Here is a 22,114-nt window from a genome sequence, read left to right as displayed (position 1 = left end):
GTGCATCCATGTGAGTGAACGTGAACGTTTCCTCGTTTCTTTCTTTTCCATTCATGGGTGTGTTTGAGCATGTAAATGTGAATGATTTTTCGATTGATTAAAGATCAAAAAATATTAAAATAAGAAAATGTCTTTTTATGCTTTTTTACTCCTATCCCTCGCCTAAGCTCGCTTAGCCCATAGCTTGGCCTCCATGCATCGCCACGCATTACACCTTTTAGAACACTTTTTTCTAGTTGTTTTCTCTCATCTATTTAAAATTTGAGGTAAGATTATCTTTCTTCTCTAACAGAAAAATTGGATAATGCAACAATAGCTAACGGAAGGATAATGTAGAACAAACTGCTAGAACGTGCAAAACAAGAAAATAAATATGCTGGATTTTCTCAATAGCTCATGGTCTTATTCTCTAACCCTACATGCTCTCATCCTTCACCTATCAATAAGGATAAACAACGTCTTCCAGTAAATGAATCTTACATATTTCCATCCAATAATTGAACCACACTGGACACAGAAAATGTCCGCAACTGTGTGCATTCCAGTCATCATCATCCTCTCTTCTTTTTCTCCGAAAGTGACATTCATTTTGTAAAGGAAATAAAAGCAATGTACAAAATATATAACTTTTTTGAAACATAAAATTTTCCCAATCTTCTTTTTCCCATTTTTTTTTCAACTTTCCATTAAACTCATCTTTTCTACACTTGCATGCATCCATGTGAGGGAACATGAACGTTTCCTCGTTTCTTTCTTTTCCATTCATGGGTGTGTTTGAGCGTGTAAATGAAAATGATTTCGAAGTCCAATTTTTCTTCTATTAAGAGTGTGCTTAAGCACTTGCAATCAGTACTGTGTCCAAATTTTCCTTGCATGCAGACTACAAACCATATTTCTCTACATTTTCTTGCATTGAGAGATTGGACAAACCAACCAGTATTTTCGAAGTTACAACGGTCATTTAACCATAATGTTTATAGTGAATGACGCGACAGGGTTTTGAAGCTTAAAATTGATTCTTATAACAACGGTAAAGAATCCATGTGAGAAACTAAAGACCACTATCTTGGTTGCATTGTTAATTTCATTGGGTACATATACGAGTCACCAGGAATTCTCTATTAGGAATATCTTTTTTTTTTTTTTAAGCTGTGAAAATGTCTTGTATGGAATATTAAACACTGCTATCAAAGCTATATACACTATGCTAAATAATTTGAATTTAGTGATCTAAGTAACAAATCCAATGCAATTTGAAGTCTTTGAAAGTGGATATATTGTAGAAACTTGTTAACAAATCTAACCAAGTAGTTATGGGCGCTAACACCATTAGTCAGAAGATAACGAGGTTATATGTCAAAAGATGAAGTAGCGGTCACAATGTAAGATGAACCCAATAAATTTGGCCGAAGAATGGAGAATTCATAATAATATGGAAAAAGAATACAAAGATATTGTATTTTCTATTTTGTCTAACTTATTAAGGTACATGTCAAACCCTCATAAGAGTCCTAATGATAAAAATAACTCATAAAAATGATGAAAAAAAGAAAACGATTTTAAAGATAAAAATATCATCAGATTTATAAGAGATAAATCTCTAATCATTCTCTTTTCATAAGAAAGTTTGAGTGATGGCAAGTTAAAGTGCCCAAATCTCTTTTGCCAAAGCCAAGTTTCATTAGCGTTACTTCTATAAGTATGTGAACTAAGACAAGAAGACCAATTTAGTGGAAAGCTATGATTTTNTTCAAGCAAACTAATCAAGATCTTTTCAATTATTCTTTAATCAAAAAAAATTTCTCCATGAAGCTTCATTTGGTTCACAACTTCTATGAGTTTTGAAGATTACTTCTTAACAGAATGTGCTTTAGTCATCTTCAACATCTCAAATTCTCTCCTCAACATTTGCAGTTTCACTATTCTAACTCTTTCTATGCCTTGAAAATGCCTTTTTTTTTTTAATTATAGTTGCAACAACAATTCTTGGAAAAATGTTCTCAAATACAGCAGAATGGATGAAAGAAAGAGCATTATAGTTTTTGGTAAACTCTTCTTTTTGCTGATTAACTTGTATTGTAGTTTGATCTTATTCCTCATTTGCAAGCTCAAAACGTTTTCTACTATTTCCCATAGATCATAAGCCATCAAGAAAGCTTTCATCTTTACTGCTAAAATTCATAACTTTCTCCAGTGAAAACAGGAGGTACAAACATGAGGTGTAGGCAAAAAAACACTTGTTGTTGCCATGAAAAATATTTTCTCGGATCCTTAAGATCATAAAAGCTCTAATACCATGTGAGTTTTTGAATAGAGAAAAGTTCTTCCGTTGGTACTACTGGAGAGAGAAAAACTCAGATACAAAAGTGCAGAGAATTATATGTTTCATTCAAAAGTTTTTCTTGATACATACATATACCCTTGGTCAGTTTTCAACCACTCTACCTACTACATAAGGCTTCACATTTTTTGCACCATATATTTTTCAAAAAGTACAAACAACTTTTTGCTTACATTAAGTCAAAACCATATATAACAAAAGGTCAGTACATCAATAAAAGTTACTGTCGAAGGAGATAATTGTTCTATTCACAGCACTCATCCACTACGCCTAGCGAGCATTCTTCAATTTATCAACGAAAATTCACTCCCATATTCTACACTCTCTCTTCAGCCACTGCATTGAAACATCCTCCATTCATATGATTTGGTTACATTTCTCTCTCCATTTTTGAATCCAAAATTATTCTTCTGGTTTCAATTATTTTGGAAATTAGAATGCAAAATTGTAATGTTGGGTGATTTTTCAATTTATTTTTCATAGTCCTTTATGTAAAAAAATATGCTAGAAGTCTATTTGAGGGGAAAAAATTGTTACTACGTAATAATTTAAGAAAAAGAAATTGTTACTACTTAATAATTTGAGGAATATTATTATTCTGGTTTCAATTATTTTGGAAATTGGAATGCAAACTTGTTTTCCTTCATTTTCTTAAGTTTTTTCTTTCACATGGGTCGAATAGAGGAAAAAAAGAAATTGTTACTACTTAATAATCGAACTTAAAAATATATCTCAATGGTCACTAAACTTCACCAAGTATTATTACTTCAGAAGTGAACTTAAAAATGTATCTCAATGGTCACTTTGCGTCATTTATTGAACTTAACGGATTTTTTCATTTGAGCGATAGATGGGTAACACGGTACATAATTCAGTGATTATTGGAATACATTTTTTAAGTTCAATTATGAAGTAGTAACACTTGGCGAAGTTTAGTGATCATTGAGATATATTTTTTAGTTCAGTAATTAAGTAATAGCATATGACAAAGTACATCAACCATTCATGTAATTAACACATGTTTTTCCTGCTTAATTACTGGTACAAAACAAATGCCATGTTTTGTCTTGTGGGGAAAAGATTTCAATTGCAGGAAAACAATAAAACGAGAACTCATTATTGTCTCAGAGATCAATTTTTACATATTTAGCTTGAACTATTCACTTAGATTGTGATTTGTATTTTACAAACAAAAAAGTGTACAAATGCTTATGATCCTTTTGGTGTTTCTATTTTGATTATATTAAAGTATTAACATAACTTACTATATATCCAAATTCAATAAGAGATTAGACCTTATTAGGGCGGTACAGGTGGTGGAGAACTAGAGCTTGTTCATATTGAGGATTTAATCGTAAAAGTTTGCCTTAGTGGACTGGCAGCAGAAGTGATGACATTTCGCGTAGCTCTAACACAAAAGTTAAGAGAAAAAACACCTACTATTGCAACTGTCCAGTTGATACACTAAAATAGCTTCATAAGAAAAATGAATATTATGAATGAGTAAATTCAAAAATTTTCATAGTATTTGTAAAGTTAAGAAGTAGTTCTTGGAGGATAGTAGCCGTGAGCTTGATTATTAAACTCCTGTACAATTAGTTCTTAAAAACTGTTTGAAAATAGATGTAAATTAATTCACAAAAAGAAGGGCCATTGCCTTGAATAAATGACTTTCTTTTTGCATTGTACCCATATGTGGATTGGTTTAATATCAGCTTTTTTACTATATGCAAGAAGAGAAAGTCGAACACAACACAATTATACAAGATAATTGACAAACATCTTATTTTCTTTTCTTTGATCATGTCTAGTTCAACTTACCAAACATATGATATCTATACTTGCAACACAAGACTAATTTTTATTCATTTATCTTTTTCAATATTACTGAGTCAAGCATTTTATAATGGCCAGGGAAATCAATGAGCATTACAGTTTCAAAAAGTTATTCATACAAAAAATATTCAGTTATAGAGTTCCTTCACTTTAAGCTCTTTTTCCCCACTATTCTTCCATTTGACTTTATTTAAGAGTTTATATTGCACTGCCTCCATCTCAATTTTGTGAGTATGGCGAGCTTCCCATTAGATGAGAGGGATTGGCTCATTGACCAAGGGCCTGCCCATCACGAGCTGAGCTAGGCTTGCCATTGAGCTTTTCAATTTTTCTTTTTCCTCTTAGCCAAATTTTAAAGAAACTATAGAAAATCAAATATGTGATAAGAAAAAGTAAGGTAATCAAATATGGAAAATAAAATGGGCTCTCAAACCCCACGAGCTTTAATTGCCAAGCTCAATTTTGCTTGACCCTTAGGCACATGTGGGTTAAGTCGGGATGAGCTCAACAACTAAAGCTTTTGGATTTCAAGAGCAAATCTTATTTTTCGTATTTAATGACATCCATGGATTGGGCTCTCACGAGCTGGCATGTCGAGCCGACAAGTTGTTTGAACTCATTTCTACCCTTATTATGAATGACAAACTAATGAATTCTTAAATGATTTTAGTAATTAAACTAAATTATGATTTATGCATTTATATTTTCCATTTCTATAGGAAAATAATTTTTGACTATTAGTACGAGCTTCGATAGACGTATCTCTATGGACAATGTTGAAACATGACACACTTATATCAACCAATAGTTACCCAACATAAGCAATACTCGTGTCCCCCCAAGTCAATATCCAAGGAACTCACCACAAACAATGTTCAGTAAAACAAATGAATCTCTAATTTGACCGCGTAGCCTACCAAAGAGGCAAAGTCCCAAATTATTTGCCATCCAACATAAAATGCCAAAATCCTAAGGGCAAAAAATCTTGCACAGGTAAAATATACAACTAAGAAAATTCCACGTATACTATTTCCAAACCACATTCATTCCCTTTAAATTACTTTACTTCCTCTACAAATCAAACCCGTTCAATTCTTTTCCTGAGCCATTCGTCTCTCTGAGTAATCAGCTCTATACGGGTATGTTTTGGAATTCGTAGAGTATTTTTCTAAATTTTATTTATAATTGTTATTATTGAAGTTAATTTTTGAAATTTTTTTGTTTAATCATAGAATTAATCTCGGTTCTGTTGCTGAATTGGTAAAGATTGATATTTAATGTCATTGAAACTCGAGATTTTCTGTGGGTTCGACTACTTGGAGATTATAAAATGATTACACAATTTAGTTTGATTTCATCGTAATGAAGTTAATTTATTTTAATTAATCGTTTAGTCGAGTTTTTGGCACAAGAATTAGTATCAGTTCTGTAGCTGAATTAGTAAAGCTTAATAATTTGACGTCATTGAAGCTCAACATTTTTCGTGGTTTCCACTAATTGGAGATAATTATGATAAATAAAGCATGTAATCGTCGTCGGTTATGCTTGATTCAGCGGTTGTCACAAGAATTAAGCTCGGTTCTTTGTTTATTTTTCTTGCTTTTGGGGGCCAAAACAGTAGAACAGGTAATATGAGATTAGCGGGAGAGGAAATCGACGTTGATTAATTTTTACATGGTTATTTTTTTTTTTTTTTCAAATTTTAAATTTTTTAAATTTTCCCTTTCTAATATTATAGTAAAAAGAATTACTAGATATTTATTTTTTATTATTAATGTTTTTGGGGTTGGGGAACTATGAGGAATTTCTGTATTTGTATTTTAAGGTGGAGATCCAATAATTGTGAACATTATTGTTGCATATTCAATACAATCATGTTTTTGTCACCCATTATTTGGAGAATGAAAGAGTTTTGAATAGTATTTTTTTCCGGAGAATGTGTGGTTAAAAAGTAAGGAAACTTTATTGGTTTGTGTGTAGAATATTTTATTGTTTGAATGTATGGTGGAGAATAATAATATGCAATAATAATGTTCACAATTATTGGATCTCCACCTTGACCACAATTTCAATGTTTTGTTGGCCATAAGTTGCTTGATTAATATGAAAGATTCTGAAATATATATATTTTTTCTATCTTTCCATGCACCATAGATCATTGCTTTTTATATAGTTTTAGGGATGCATTGACATTCAAAAGTTTGTGGTTAATCAAATATCGTGTCTTTGTGCCTTTTCATTTTGCATTGACATTGGACCTCATAACAAATATGTCTGCAAAATATTGTGAAAGGTTTAATTAATGATCTTGTGATGTATGCCTTGAGTATTTTTATGGATTTCAAAAGTTTATGTTATGCAGAGGAATTTAAAATGGCTGCAACATCGGCATGTGTAGTGGGAAATGGTTTATCTATACACAGTACTCAAACAAGTTTGAGCAAGGAAATTTATGGAAAGCAGTTTCTCCAATCGACTCACCTTCCATCATTGAGTAAGACATCAAAAACAGTCACAGTGAGAGCATCAGTGGATCAAAGGCCAAATGAAGGAAGAAGAGCCTTTCTAAAATTGTTGCTTGGAAATGCTGGACTTGCCACTCCTGCATTACTAGGCAATGGAAAAGCGTTTGCTGATGAGCAAGGTGTTTCTAACTCAAGGATGTCTTATTCAAGGTTTTTGGAGTATCTGGATAAGGATCGGGTGACAAAAGTAGACTTGTTTGAAAATGGAACCATAGCAATAGTTGAGGCTATCTCTCCAGAGTTGGGTAACCGAATGCAGAGAGTTCGTGTACAACTCCCAGGACTCAACCAGGAGCTCCTTCAGAAGTTCAGAGAAAAGAATATTGACTTTGCTGCCCACAATGCTCAAGAGGACTCTGGCTCTCTTTTATTCAACTTGATTGGAAACTTGGCCTTCCCTCTTATCCTGATTGGGGGTCTTTTCCTTCTCTCAAGACGGTCCTCTGGAGGAATGGGTGGACCTGGGGGGCCAGGTTTTCCACTTGCCTTTGGTCAATCAAAGGCTAAGTTCCAGATGGAACCAAACACTGGTGTAACATTTGATGATGTAGCTGGAGTGGATGAAGCAAAGCAAGATTTTATGGAGGTTGTAGAGTTTCTGAAGAAGCCTGAGAGGTTTACTGCTGTGGGTGCACGAATCCCTAAGGGAGTTCTGCTTGTTGGTCCTCCAGGTACTGGAAAGACGTTGCTAGCCAAGGCAATTGCTGGGGAAGCAGGTGTTCCATTTTTCTCAATTTCAGGTTCCGAGTTTGTTGAGATGTTTGTTGGTGTTGGTGCCTCACGAGTCCGTGATCTTTTCAAGAAGGCCAAGGAGAATGCTCCTTGCATTGTATTTGTCGATGAAATTGATGCTGTTGGGCGTCAAAGAGGAACTGGAATTGGTGGTGGAAACGATGAAAGGGAACAGACTCTGAACCAGCTATTGACAGAAATGGATGGTTTTGAAGGGAACACTGGTATTATTGTAATTGCGGCAACCAACCGTGCGGATATTCTTGACTCTGCATTGTTGAGACCTGGAAGATTTGATAGACAGGTAAAGATACATTTTATGTCTGTCTCTAATTTTAATGTTCTCATACTGATGCACTTTTTAATCTTCGTACAGGTAACTGTTGATGTCCCGGATATTCGTGGAAGAACAGAGATCTTAAAGGTCCATGCTGGAAATAAGAAGTTTGATTCTGATGTATCTCTTGAAGTGATAGCCATGAGGACACCTGGTTTTAGTGGAGCAGATCTTGCTAATCTCTTAAATGAGGCTGCTATTCTGGCGGGTCGACGTGGAAAGTCTGCAATCTCATCTAAAGAAATTGATGATTCAATTGATAGGATAGTAGCTGGAATGGAAGGGACAGTTATGACAGATGGCAAAAGCAAAAGTCTCGTAGCATACCATGAAGTAGGCCATGCCATCTGCGGGTAAGTATTGTAAAAAGAAGTTCATCTATGGATTTTTTATTTTTTTATTTTTTTCTATATACATTAGCAATTTGGCATTTTTATCATCTTGCTTTTTAGATATAATAGTTAAATCTTGAATCAATCTTATGCTGTGGTTTTTGTCTCCTGTTGTTTGTGAATTGTGAGCTGTAAACTAAATTCTTTGGCTGTCTTAATATCACAAACCGGGCCACACCCCAGGCTCCTTATGTTACAGTTATTGCAAATCATGGCTTTCTCACACCTAGCAAACATCTTACTCGACCAAACCTTCATGCTTTTCGGCACAAGAGTTTGCTGGGCTGGGTACTTGAAAATTTTGCTATGATTATTGACTAAGCTCAAAAAAAAATTTATCTCCTGTCTTGGGTAAACACAGTCTGGGCTTAATGCATGTGGCAGCTTAGTATCTGAATTTTAAATAACACTCTACTGTTATGTTAGTAGAAGTATAAACGAGAAGTTAAACATGCTTTACTCGGGAATGCATGTGATCTTACTTAAAATATAACCATTTATACGTTATGCTTCCTTTAGCTACAACAAACTTGGCGCCAAATAAATTTGGGATAAGCTATAGGAAACCTTCTTGGTCATTCTGGTTTGTTCGTCCACATCTACTGAGAGATCTAAGGTAACTGTTATTAGAAACCACTACAGGCCAAGATAATTTTTAATCTACACCTCTCTCTCCTAATTTTCTATACCAAAGTCTTATCACTCTTACAAACGAGGGCCTCTCTAAATTGGTGCAAATTACGACCCAAGCAAATTCTTCCTTAGGACCCGGCATCCTAGTATCCTCATTTCTGCTATATACATTATATGAACATCTCTACCATTAACAGCTCAACACTCAGAGCCATAAAATATAGCTGATCTAATTAGTGTTCTTTATAATATGCCTTTTAACCCTAGCTAGTGTTCTGGAATAAAGCTCTTTTTCCCCCAATCATGTCTCTCTTAGTTGCTTATGATATGAAAGTTCAATTCATAGACTTTTAAGATATAGATTCTTGATTTCTTTCCAAAAGCAAGTTCTGCGTACTATATTCTTTGTTTTTAATATAATCAGGTTACAAAATCATCCAAGTTTTGCTTGTGTTGTCATGCAGAACGCTAACTCCAGGGCATGATCCTGTTCAAAAGGTCACTTTGGTACCACGTGGTCAGGCTCGTGGTTTGACCTGGTTCATTCCTGCAGATGACCCTACCTTGATATCCAAGCAGCAACTCTTTGCCAGAATTGTTGGTGGGCTAGGTGGAAGAGCTGCTGAAGAAATCATATTTGGTGAGCCTGAAGTGACTACAGGGGCAGCTGGTGATTTACAACAGATTACTGGTTTGGCCAGGCAGGTAAACATTCTATTTCTACTCCTCGTGGTCTAGGATTCTGGTATAACTTAATTTTTAACTTGATCGTTTTATTAAATGTTATGTTTCTTTGGTAGATGGTTGTCACTTTTGGCATGTCCGAATTAGGGCCATGGTCGCTCATGGACTCCTCGGGTCAAAGTGCTGATGTCATCATGAGAATGATGGCAAGGAATTCAATGTCAGAGAAACTTGCTGAAGATATTGATGTTGCCGTTAAGAGGATTTCAGATAGTGCATATGAGATCGCCTTGAGGCAAATCCGGAACAGCCGTGAAGCAATGGATAAGATAGTGGAGGTCCTTCTTGAGAAGGAAACAATGAGTGGAGATGAATTCCGAGCAATGCTTTCAGAATTTGTCGAGATTCCTGCTGAAAATTGCGTTAGTCCTACACCTTCTCCTGTAACTGTATAATAGCCTGAATAAATTGGGCAACCCCAGAGCAAATCCCAATTACAAATCCCAAATTGATCTGATGCTCTATATGATTTTTTTTACTTCTGATAGAGCAATTCCCACAGAGAGTTTTCTGTCCAAAGATTTAGATTTATAGCTTTGTATTTCATATGAATATTAGTGTAGTCAATGGAGTATCTTTTTTAAATTTTAGATGAGATAGTTCAATATAAGACAGCCGTGAAAATTATAAATGTGACATATATGGATAACTTGATGCTGGGATGGTGCATGAACACTGCATATTTTTTATGCTGGCGGCAAAATTCATGTTGTACAGTTTATGAAAGTCGATGGTGCAATATAAGGGGAAAAAAAAATTGAACACTTAATTGATTTACTGAGCTTGTGTTAGGCTTACGTTTATAAACAATGGTGTCTCATAGTCTTGCATGGTAACACTTTTTAAGCATTCTAAGATAAGGGTAGAGATGCCTCGAGCAATATGGGAGAATCGGAGAAAACATCTAAATGAACGATTTGAGGATAGTAATTAAATGCAGTATCACTAATATGCAAATTTTCTTTACCAATGAAATATATTATCATCAGTAAAAGATAATCACCAATGAAAATTTAAAAACTATTCTTGAAGTTGGTAAAAGTCACTCACACATTTAATCTTTGTCAATCGTCATTGACGGAAATCCTACCGGCGATTGATCAACTCAACATCATCGGAATGTTGTTGAATGTTGGTTGCAACACAAACATTCAGCGAAAAATGGTGAAAGAAAACGTGGAACAGAGACTTTGCAAAGGCAACACTACTAAAATATCGTCCCTACATTTTATAGTAGTGAATGATTTTGCAATTAAGAAATTTATTTATTTATTTATTTGTAAATGATTTTGCACTAATGTATGTTAAAAAAAAGTGGCAATGGAGAACAGAACGAAACCAAACAAACAAGAAGAGAATAAATTGTATTAACGAAGGCTTGAACACGAAATAAATCTCGTTGTTCTCAAACGTTATTTACCTCATTTCCATTGCATTTTAAGGATCTCCAGCAAATAGTTTGTAGGATTAAATAGGCCTTAATAAAGAACACCAAAAAACAAAAGTGTTTCTTCGAGGTTGGGAAAAAAAAAGATATGAATATGTGATAATTTCTCCTTTTGTGGATGAATAATTTGGGGAGAGAATTCAATATAATTTCTTGTACTTAAATCACCTATTATAGGCTTAGACAAGATCCCATGAAATAGTGCCAAACATGGGATGAAACGCCTCCAAGTTTAAACAAGCCTTAATGAAGAACACCAAAAAACAAAAGTGTTTCTTCAAGGTGGAAAAAACAAAAAGAAAAAAAAAAGGAGGGCTATGAATATGTGATAATTTCTCCTTTTGTGGATGAATAATTTGGGGAGAGAATTCAATATAATTTCTTGTACTCGAATCACCGATTATAGGCTTAGACAAGATCCCATGAAATAGTGTCAAACATGGGATGAAACGCCTCCAAGTTTGAATAAAAAAAGGTCAACAACTAACCTCAACGGTTAGATTTTATAATCATGCGACCGCATGGGCTTTAGCCATGCAGTTGCATTGTTATAGCACTGGCCCTTCTCAATTCTCTGAAGGGGCCAATGCGACCACAGGCCCAAAAGGCCTATGCGCAATCTATGGCACTCAAATTTATTTATTTATTTTTGTTTTCATTAATTCATCCAACCACGAGATTTTGAACAACAAATTTCTAATAATCCATCACTTGTTCAAAATCAATGTTAATCACATAATCTAATACCAACAATTATACGTAAGAACTAGATATCTTTTGATTTGAATCTATTCATAGTGTAAATCTCATAAAGTATTATCAGAATTTCAGGTAGCTAGAGTGCTTTGAACCAGTTATTCTTTGTGACAATGCCAATGAAATCACACGCGCAAGTGTTAAACTTTTGACAAGTTCCTCTAACTCGCTTAGTACTAATATGGTCTGGCACTAATCCTTTTTCATTGAACTTTTAAAGAAGGAAAACTCCAACTCTCTAATGAGGCGATACCTCCTTGAGATTTACATAGGTGAAGTTCTTCTAGTAACTTTGTTACTTTTAAAGATATTTGTACCATTACTGAACATCATTAAGAATTTTACTTTAACTCATCAATCCAACAGTAACAACCAACACTATTTTTCAAAGATAGAATTTAATAAATTTAATAGTTTTGAAATCCATCCACTTATCGAATAAGTTGTCATTACCTTTTGAACCTGAGTATACTACTTCAGTATACTTTTGTTAAGGTTGCTATCATTGGTGGATCTGTTTGAGGATTTGTTCTTTTTCATGTGAATCCTATTTGTTATATAGCAGGTACTAAGAAAAGCTTCAACACATAAATTAAAAGTAGTTCAGAATTTAACAACATAGCATTTATCATTTTAAAAAATGTTCTACTCTTTCTTTTTGCTAATCCATTTAGTTCCGGTGTTCTAAGTGCAGAAGGTTGATGTATTATTCCATTTTGCTCACAAAACATGTTAAATTCATTAGAAAAATATTCTCTACCTCCATCACTTTTTAAAGTCTTTAATTTTTTTTCCTAATTGATTTTCAACTTCAACCTTATATGTTTTAAAGGCACTAAAGGTTTCCTCATTTTTCTAATAAGTACACGAGTATACCTAAAATAATCATCAATAAAAGTAATAAAATATCTATTACCTTCTCTGGTTAGCATGTCATTTAATTCACATATGTCGGAGTGAACAAGTTCAAGCAATTTTGTTGATCTTACTATACTATGAAATGACTTTTTAATTATTTTTTATTTAAAACATATTTCACATTTTTCTAGGTTGTCAATATATGATTGAATTAATCCACATTTAATCATTCTTTTCATGACATTATCTCCTATATGTGCTAATCTATCGTGTCATAAATTAAATGAATCAGTAACATAAGCAAAAAACTTAATTTTATTTGAGTTATCCTCAAGAGTATATAGTTTGACAATTCTTTCGGTGGAATAGCCCTTTCCAGCAAAGTGCATGTTATGGGTTAGTACAAGTTTTCCAGATTCAAAAACAAATTTAATCACAGGTTTTTCCAAAAGAACTCCACTTGCTAAGTTTCTATTCATTTCTGATACATGCAAGACATTTGTCAAATTGATTTTCTTTTTCGAAGTGAAAATGAGTTTAACATTTCCTTTATCGATCATCTTTGATCTTCCTTCATTTTCTATTTGTATTTCTTGGTTGTCTTCAATGTCATGATAAGTTTTGAAGAAGAACTTATGATAACATACATGGATTATAGCACATGTATTGTACTACCAGCACGAAACTTTGCCTTGAATTGCATTGATTTCACTCACCGAATCTCATCAACGAAATTCACTTGTCCTTCCTTCTTTTGTTGTTTCCTATGCTTACAATCTCTAGCATAGTGTCCTAGTTTCCAACAAACATAGCAAGGTCCTTTGGATTTGCTTTCGAACTTCCCTTTATCCTTTCTAGGACCAAGAGGTTTCACCTTACTTTTGATTTTGCTAGAGTTATCCACATTGTCCACGGCATTGGTTTTCGAAGAGTCATCATAAGAATTTTCAATCTTATCTCTTGCCCTTGATTCTTCCTCTATACGAAGATGTTTTTATATCCTTTCCATGAACCGAGGAGTTTAGTAATAATTGCTCCCAATTGGAAAGTTTCAAAAAATTCGATTTTCATTGATTTAATTTTTTTACAACTATTTGTAATTCATATACTTGAGGAAATAATGGTATATTATCCAAAAATTTGAAATCGAAGTATTTGGATATTAAGAACTTTTTGGTACCTTCCTCTTTGATTTTATATTTGCTTTCAAGCGCATACCAAATCTCCTTTGCTGATGTAGTATTGGTGTGGAGATCATATACACGATCTGACGACACATTTAGGATATGGCCATGACATATTAATTTGTCCTCTTCCCGTTTCTTCCTTTCTGCACGAATTTCTTCGATGTCTTTGTCTGTTGCATCAAGAATTGGCTCCAATTTTGGATCAATCACATAGAATATCTTCAAGCCATTAGAAGGAATTTGAGTTTGTCTTGCCATCTTTTGAAATTTGCACCATCGAATCTTTCCAAGCGTACCAGGTCTTGATCCATCATTTTTAAAGTAGTAAGTGTATATTCCGTCTCCATCGTAGTAAGAATGATCAAGTAATGTTTGAGAATGTTTTAAAAAATGTGGTAATGGAGAACAGAACGAAACCAAACAAACAGGAAGAGAATAAATTATATCAACGAAGGCTTGAACACAAAATAAATCCCAGAGTCCTCAGACATTATTTGCCTCCTTTCCAATGATTTTTAAGGATCTCCTGCAAATAGTTTATAGGATTAAACAAAGATTAATGAAGAAGACCAAAAAACAAAAGTGTTTATTCAAAGTTAACAAGTGAAAAAAAGAATATTGGCTATGAATATGTGATAATTTCTCCTTTCATCGATGAATAATTTGGGGATAGAATTCAATATAATTTCTTGTACTTCGATCACCTATTTATAGGCTTAGAAAAAATCCCACGAAATAGTGCCAAACATAGGATGAAAAGCCACCAAATTTGAATAAAAAAGGGTTAAAAAATAACCTCAACAATCGGATTTCATAACCATGGCGGTCGCATAGTTATAGCACTTGGCCCTTCCCAATTTTCTAACCGCATAGGCGATTTTATGGCACTCAAAATTTTTTGCTTTTTCTTTAATTCCTCCAACCACGAGATTTTGAACAACAAAATTTCTAACAATGTATTGCATAAATTTACATTTATATTTGTGAAAATTTTGAATAAAATTTTTTCCGTTAGTTATAAGAAATTATTTTATATTACGAGGATGAAAAATGCAAAACATACGACTTCCCATCATGAGCCAGTTGACACGAGGAGGATTATTATATATTATGAGGATAGAAAAAGCAAAACATACAACTAAAATTACGAGTAAAGTAAACAAACGAGTCTAATGCTAGACCGATAACGAAATATAGAACATTCGGCACTAGATCTGATATGCTTTGCTTCATCGTACATGGACAAAGAGAGCTTCAGTTGATAGGGTCATAAAAGCTCCATTCATGCCCATTTATATTTCTAAGAGTCCATAATTCTACTCAGGATGATGGAGGCTACTTTCAGGATATTGGTTGTGGCAATTTCTCCATTTAAGTGTCCTCATTGTCTTCATATTGATAATCTATAATATGTTAAATATAACAATGAGAATCATTCTTTGAACAATTTTAATCATACTACAATTCATTTTTTTCTATAATACCATACTTTTCAATTTTCAATATGTAATAAATGCTACAAAATATCCTTATCATGTATTAATTTCATGTTATTAATTCTCAATTAATTAACATTCACATTAATCTAGATTCAAGGAATCTTGATTCGATGAATCTTGACCTAATAAATCTAGAGTTGTTAAAGATTAATTTATTTCTATTCATGTATCTAGAAATTTTAATATGCATTTAAATTCATGTATTAACAATTCATTCTTATGTATCAAATGTAGTATAAAAAGGCTACTCATTTGTAGTATTTCATTGTCACAAAAAACTTAAATCATAGAAGTTGGGTTTTGAGATTACAATTTTCTTCTCTTAAATTTCTATCCTAACTTTTTCTTTAGTTCGTTTGAAACTCATTAAATTCTCCTAACAAATTGGTATCAAATATTATTTTTATAGTATTTATAAAGTATTTCTGAGTAACATGCAATGCACGTTCAACTTTGACTAGTATAGACCAAAAATCGTAAAATATCTTATAAGAAAAATTAAGCACTCCTAATAATGATTTTATAAGCATTGAGCTAAATAATTTAAATTAAGTGTTCTTAGTAACCACAAAAACCTTTCTTTTGGATATAAAAATAAATAAATAGTCTTTTTGAAACGGAAATTCAGGCAATATTTCATGACTGCCTAAGATTTTCACTTTAAGATTATGCAGACTTTAAGCTATTTTTATTTTCTTAAGAAAATCTTTGCATTCTACTAGAAAATGGGAGAGTATTGTTGGACACTGAAATCTCCAAAAGCAAATTATTTCTTTTGGATTATTAAAAGAATGACGCCTTCTTTTGAGAAAAAGAGTTCCACAATTTCCACACAAAAAAAAAGGAAAAATCTTAGTATTCAATGAAATAATTTTTCCAGTTTCACAGTCAAGCATAGTTTGTTTTAATTTTGGAAAAAGTGAAGATCGTAATGGTTTGATGGGCACCACTCCCTTGAGATAAAACCCGACCAACATGTTAACCATAAATTACCTTATACACTTATCTTGCCTAAGCTTTCATTATGTGTATATATATATATATATATTATGCTCTTGTAGCTTTCAAATCTCAAATAACTACTGATCCAAATAAAATATTGGCAAAAAATTGGTCACAAGGAACCTTGTTCTGCAATTGGATTGGTATTAATTGTGGCAGGAGACATCAAAGAGCTATATATGGACTTAAATCTAGCAGATATGGGTCTAGGAGGTACTATTGCTAAACAAATTGATGAACTCTCTTTTTTGGGATCCTTAATTATTAGCAATAATAATTTTCATGGGTTTATCCCTAATGAGATTGGTAAGCTCAGCCAGTTTCAAGAAATAGAGATGCAGTACAATGAGCCAACTGGTTCTATTCTACCAACTTTTGAATTTCTTGAAAATCTATTGACTATAAATATCTCCAATAGTGGACTCACCAGAAATATTCCTAACAAGATTTTCAACCTCACTTCTCTTATTGAAATGAGTTTTTGGAACAAGTCTCTCAGGAAGTCTACCTATGGATATTTGCTTCAATCTTACAAAGCTAGAGACGCTAAGAATTTCAGTGAATCAAATGTGTGGCAACATTCCTCCAAGCTTGGGAGCTTGCATGAATCTTAAACTACTTTCTCTGTCGTCCAATAATGTTGCCGGAAGCATTCCATTGGAAATCGGGAAGTTGTCAAAGGTTCATGTTCTCTATCTCGGATGAAATAATTTGAAAAGTAAGTTTAAAGCATTGTTCATATGCACATCTCCCACTTCACTAGATAAAGTATTCCAAAAATTTAGACAGTTGACAATAACTGTTGTCATGCCCATGGAGTATGTCTTTTTGAAAAATGAGTTCCATCAAGCATAGCATTTTCCAATAAATATTAGAAATACATCATGATGACATCAAATCCAACATACCTAATCAACTTTTATTTGAGATGGATACTGCCGTCTCAAATAAACACTTAGGCATTTTACACTGTTTTTCACAAACGTTATTCAAAATGCATGCCATCTTCCAAACATTTATTAGAAATACATCATGCAACAGTAACTCCATGGGTACTTAATAATCGAATTCAAATTAGTAGGTACTTCTTCTCTTTCATTAGATCTATTTTGTGTTAATTTAACATTTGATATTTTAAAATCTATATGTTTAAATGGATTTACAGGAAATTGGAAACCTATCAGCAATTGAATATCTAGATTTGGGGTCCAACAATTTGAGTGGTATGTAACTACATCTCTTAAACTTATATATATTACATCAAGTGTTTTAAAAATCAGAAAGCGTGACAAGATGTCATGGCTAACCTTCTAGCTTTTACAAGCCTAAACGGGCCAGCATATAAAAGCTTAAAGTGTGGTTTGGTGGCAAGGCTCAACTTCATGCTTAGACGCTCTTTTACACTAATTAAATCTATTCAATTTGTTTATTTAATGTCTTCACAAAGATTTATACCAACATTCTAAATTTAAAATTTTCATATACAACAAAGATTTTTTATGCCAGTTGAAAATCTAAATGAACTTCAGGTTTCCACCTATGCATTTTACACTATTTTGGCAAATGTTTTTCAAAATGTGTGGTATTTTCCAAATAATAATTAGAAACATTGTATAATCACATCAAATCCCAAGTACCCAACATGCTTATACTTGCTAAACTTTTCAATATTAATAGAATTTATTTTTTTATTATTTTAATTTCTCAGTTTGAGGACCTAGAATGCATTATTAGTTATGAAAACTTTAAATTTAAAATGGTCACCTTTAACAAAGACTTTATGCTGATGGGAATTTAGATGAACTTTAGGCTATCTCTTAGTTGTTTTACAATATTTTGACAAATAATTTTCAGCATGTTTGACATTTTTCAAATAATTATTTGAAATATATTATGTGACAATAACTTCATAGTTAATCATCAACTTCAAATTAGTTGGTACTCCCCCTCATCCATAAAATCTATTTTGTGTTAATTTAACATTTGTTGAACTTTAGGTTTCCACCTATGCATTTTAAAGTCTTTTGACAAATTGTTTTCGAAATATATGGTATTTTTCATGTAACTAGTTAATGTTGAACGTGCATTGCACGTTATTATAAAATGTTCTATAAGTGTTATAAAAGTTATATTAAATATGAGTAAATATTAATTAATTTAGAATTAATATTAGGGAATATATACGTGACAATGAATTTTAAATCATTTATTTAATTTCCAATAAGTAGAATTGGATGTTAGTTAGCATACATGGGCGTGAATAATGAAATGCATTCTTGAATGTGAAATTCTAATTGACTTATAATTAAAATTAGTAACACTAAAAATGCATAAATGAAGATAAATATTAATTAAATGAGTGTTAATGTTAATTAATTGAGAATAAATAACAGAAAATTTATACATTAATGAAAGCACACCGGTTAAATAAATCTGTCAAATGTACATATACATTAATGGTAACAAATGGTTGAATAAATTAAATATATATTGAAAAATGAAAAGTTGGTATTATTGAAATAATTGAATTATAATAGTGCTAGAATCGTCCAAAAAATTATTCTCACTTAAATTGATATTTAATAAATTATAGATTACTAAAAATACAACATAATCAAATTTTTAATAAAATTTTAAATATTAAATATTTAGTTGATATGAAATTTTAAATATTATACTGTTGATTTCAATTTTTAATATCCTAAAATATATTCAAAGAAAGCATTCCATATGAAATCGAAAACTCATTAGCACTTCAATATGTATCCTTGGGTTCTAATATCTTAACAGGTACCGATCTATAACTAATTAGTACTTTTGGTATTCATTATTTTACGTTGACAAACACAACAATACAGGTACAATTTCACATTCAATTGGCAGTTTATCAAATTTGAAGAAATTGGTCATTTTTGACAATAGAATTCAGGGTCAAATACCTGAATCCATCTTCAATCTCTCCATGTTAAGAAGACTTTCTTTTAGTGGCAATAGTATCTCCTGAAATCTTCCATCTTCAATTGCCAATGGTCTCCCTAATCTTGAACATCTTTTACTCGATGGCAATCAATTCAGTGGAGAAATTCCTACCTCTATTTCAAATTGTCAAAGCTTACTAAGTTGGATCTTGGTGGCAACTCCTTCAGCGGATAAGTGCCCATAAATCTAGGGAATTTACATAACCTACAGATTTTGTATTTTGGTTCTAATCAGTTGACAAAAGATCTTTCAATGCTCGAATTTGATTTTTCTTATTTCATTGCAAAATTGTAGGAAGTTGAAATTCATAGGGATGGGAAACAATCCTTTCCACGGAATATTACCAAAATCCTTAGGTAATTTGTCAACATCCGTTGAACATTTTGAAGCCGATCATTGTGGTATTAAAGGTATCATTCTGAATGAAATTGGTAATTTGAGCAACTTGATCAAGTTAGACATTGGAAGCAATGAATTGACCGAGATAATTCCTAACACATTGGGTCAATTAAGAAAATTGCAAAGGCTGACACTCGGTGTCAATAAACTATGGGAGGTAGTATCCGTCAATCTTTGCGATGTGGTACATATGTATTATCTTGATTTGGGAATTAATTAGCTTTCTCAACAGTGGCCAAAGTGCTTAGGAAACCTGACATCTTTACAAGCAATTTATTTAGCTTACAACTCAATGACTTCCACTATCCCATCCACACTATGGAATAACAAGGAAATTCAGATTTTAAGTTTAGCTCATAATTTGTTGAATGGATCGTTGGCACCAAAAATTGGCAACATTAAGAGCATAAGAAGGTTATATCTATCGGGAAATCGATTCTCAAGTGATATTCCAAGCACTATAGGACAACTTCAGAATTTGGAAAATCTAACCTTATCAAACAATTGATTACATGGTCCAATACCTGAATCATTTGGTAACGTGATTTCATTGAAAATATTAGATTTATCGAAGAACAAACTCAATGGTGTAATTCCCAGTTCAATGGAGAAACTTGAGTACCTCGAGTACTTCAATGTTTCATTCAATGAACTCATTGGTGAAATTCCAAATGAAGGGCCTTTTAAGAACTTCATGCCAGATATTTTCGTGGGCAATAGAGAATTGTGTGGAGCATCTCAATTTAAGGTCAAGACGTGCGAAGATAATACAACTAGAATATCAAACAAAACTAGAGTTTTGAAGTATATTTTACCATCAATTTTGATCATAATTATTCTGGCTATTACCGTGATTTATTTAATGAGATGCTACAACAGAAAAACACTTCTTCCAGCTCTAACTACTTCCCCCATCACCATCAAGAGGATATCATATTATGAAATTCTTGATGCTACAAAGAAATTTGGTGAAGAGAATTTGATTGGCAAAGGCAATGTTGGTTCAGTGTACAAGGGAGCATTTTCAAATGGAATGATTGTTGCAATTAAGGTGTTTAATTTAGATTTGGTAGAAGCAAACAACAGTTTTGATTCTGAGTGCCAAATACTATGCAACATTCGTCATAGAAATCTTGTCAAGGTAATTAGTAGTTGCTCTAACCTTGACCTTAAAGCTTTGGTATTGGAATATGTGCCTAATGGAAACCTTACCAAATGGCTATCTTCAAGCAACTATTCCCTAAACTTAGCTCAAAGATTGGAAATATTGATAGATGTCGCGTCTACGCAAGAGTATCTACATTATGGGCATCCCTCTCCAATTGTCCATTGTGATTTGAAGCCAAGCAACATACTTTTAGATAAAGATATGGCTGTCCATGTTGCAAGCTTTGGCATTGCCAAGTTTTTCACTAAAGACCAGAGAATTTCGATTACTAAAACGTTGGGCACCACTAGATATATGGCTCCAGGTAATTGGTTCATATCATCTACTTGTGTATCTTCGAATGCTAACACTGTAACCATGTATTACTTATTAGTTCTTATTTATTTATCCATCATTTAACATGTCACTAGCTAATTTGATCACAAGTTCCAATTTTGTAGAGTATGGATCAACTGGATTAGTATCAACTATGGCTGATGTTTATAGCTTTGGGATTATGCTGATGAAAACATTTACCAAGAAGAAGCCAACAGATGATATGTTTGTCGAAGAGTTCAAAATGAGAAAATGGGTGCTTGAATCATTCCCAAACGCAATAGCACAGATAGTGGGTGTCGATTTAGTGAATGCTGGTGAAGATAATATTCGAGCTAAGGAGAGCTACTTCACATTAATCATGGAACTAGCACTAGAATGCATGACTGATTTGCCCAAGGAGAGGCTCAGGGCTAAAGATGTTGTAACAAGGCTCAAAAAGATTAAAACTCAATTTTGTTAAAGCATAACCGAGGTGGAACAAGACAAAAAATTTTAGTTCTTAATGAGAATAGAAAAAAAAAATACTATTTAGTCAGAATCTATTTTCTATTTCACTATTAATCTCTAAAGCTTATGATAACATGAGCTAATGAAAATTGAAAAATACACGAAATTTTCAATCATAGTAAGAAAGGGAAGGAAACAAGATTATGGTTATTCATTTCTGGTAACCAAAACGATAAATCATTTTATGAAGTTCTAAAATCACTAAACAGTTTGCCGTGTAAATCATTTTTGTAAGTTGCCCTTTAAGTAACCAAAATTCAATCATTTTTTAAGTAATCACTTGACACTTTGCCAAGTCAATCGCCCCCATTTATAAATTTACACACACTTCACACACTTAACGTTCTCATGTACACACAACTACCCGATTCTTTTGCAATGATACTTTGCAATGGTTGTGAGGGTCGGATTGTCAAATCTGGAGCAGTTCGATCCATGTCCATATCATGGTGAA

General features: G+C 32.8%; 2 protein-coding genes across 2 annotated transcripts; both read left to right on the top strand.

Annotated features, from left to right (window-relative positions):
• The first annotated feature begins 5,146 nt into the window (after positions 1-5,146).
• LOC111395517 (ATP-dependent zinc metalloprotease FTSH 2, chloroplastic) lies at positions 5,147-10,229 on the top strand. Its single transcript, XM_023021538.1, has 5 exons — positions 5,147-5,316; positions 6,540-7,738; positions 7,811-8,124; positions 9,261-9,501; positions 9,597-10,229. Exons 2-5 carry the CDS (start codon positions 6,551-6,553, stop codon positions 9,933-9,935), a joined length of 2,082 nt encoding a protein of 693 aa, XP_022877306.1. The 5' UTR covers positions 5,147-5,316; positions 6,540-6,550; the 3' UTR covers positions 9,936-10,229.
• A 6,239-nt stretch (positions 10,230-16,468) lies between these two features.
• On the top strand, positions 16,469-21,613 carry LOC111395008 (LRR receptor-like serine/threonine-protein kinase EFR). Its single transcript, XM_023021035.1, has 7 exons — positions 16,469-16,646; positions 16,789-16,970; positions 17,249-17,341; positions 17,455-17,512; positions 19,580-19,771; positions 20,231-21,139; positions 21,276-21,613. Exons 1-7 carry the CDS (start codon positions 16,469-16,471, stop codon positions 21,611-21,613), a joined length of 1,950 nt encoding a protein of 649 aa, XP_022876803.1.
• Positions 21,614-22,114: the final 501 nt, after the last annotated feature.

This window comes from Olea europaea, chromosome 6 (genome assembly GCF_002742605.1).
Source record: "Olea europaea var. sylvestris chromosome 6, O_europaea_v1, whole genome shotgun sequence".
Classification (NCBI taxonomy): Eukaryota; Viridiplantae; Streptophyta; class Magnoliopsida; order Lamiales; family Oleaceae; genus Olea; species Olea europaea.
Note: the sequence above shows the minus strand (reverse complement) of the source record. Positions and strands in the feature narration are given on the sequence as shown.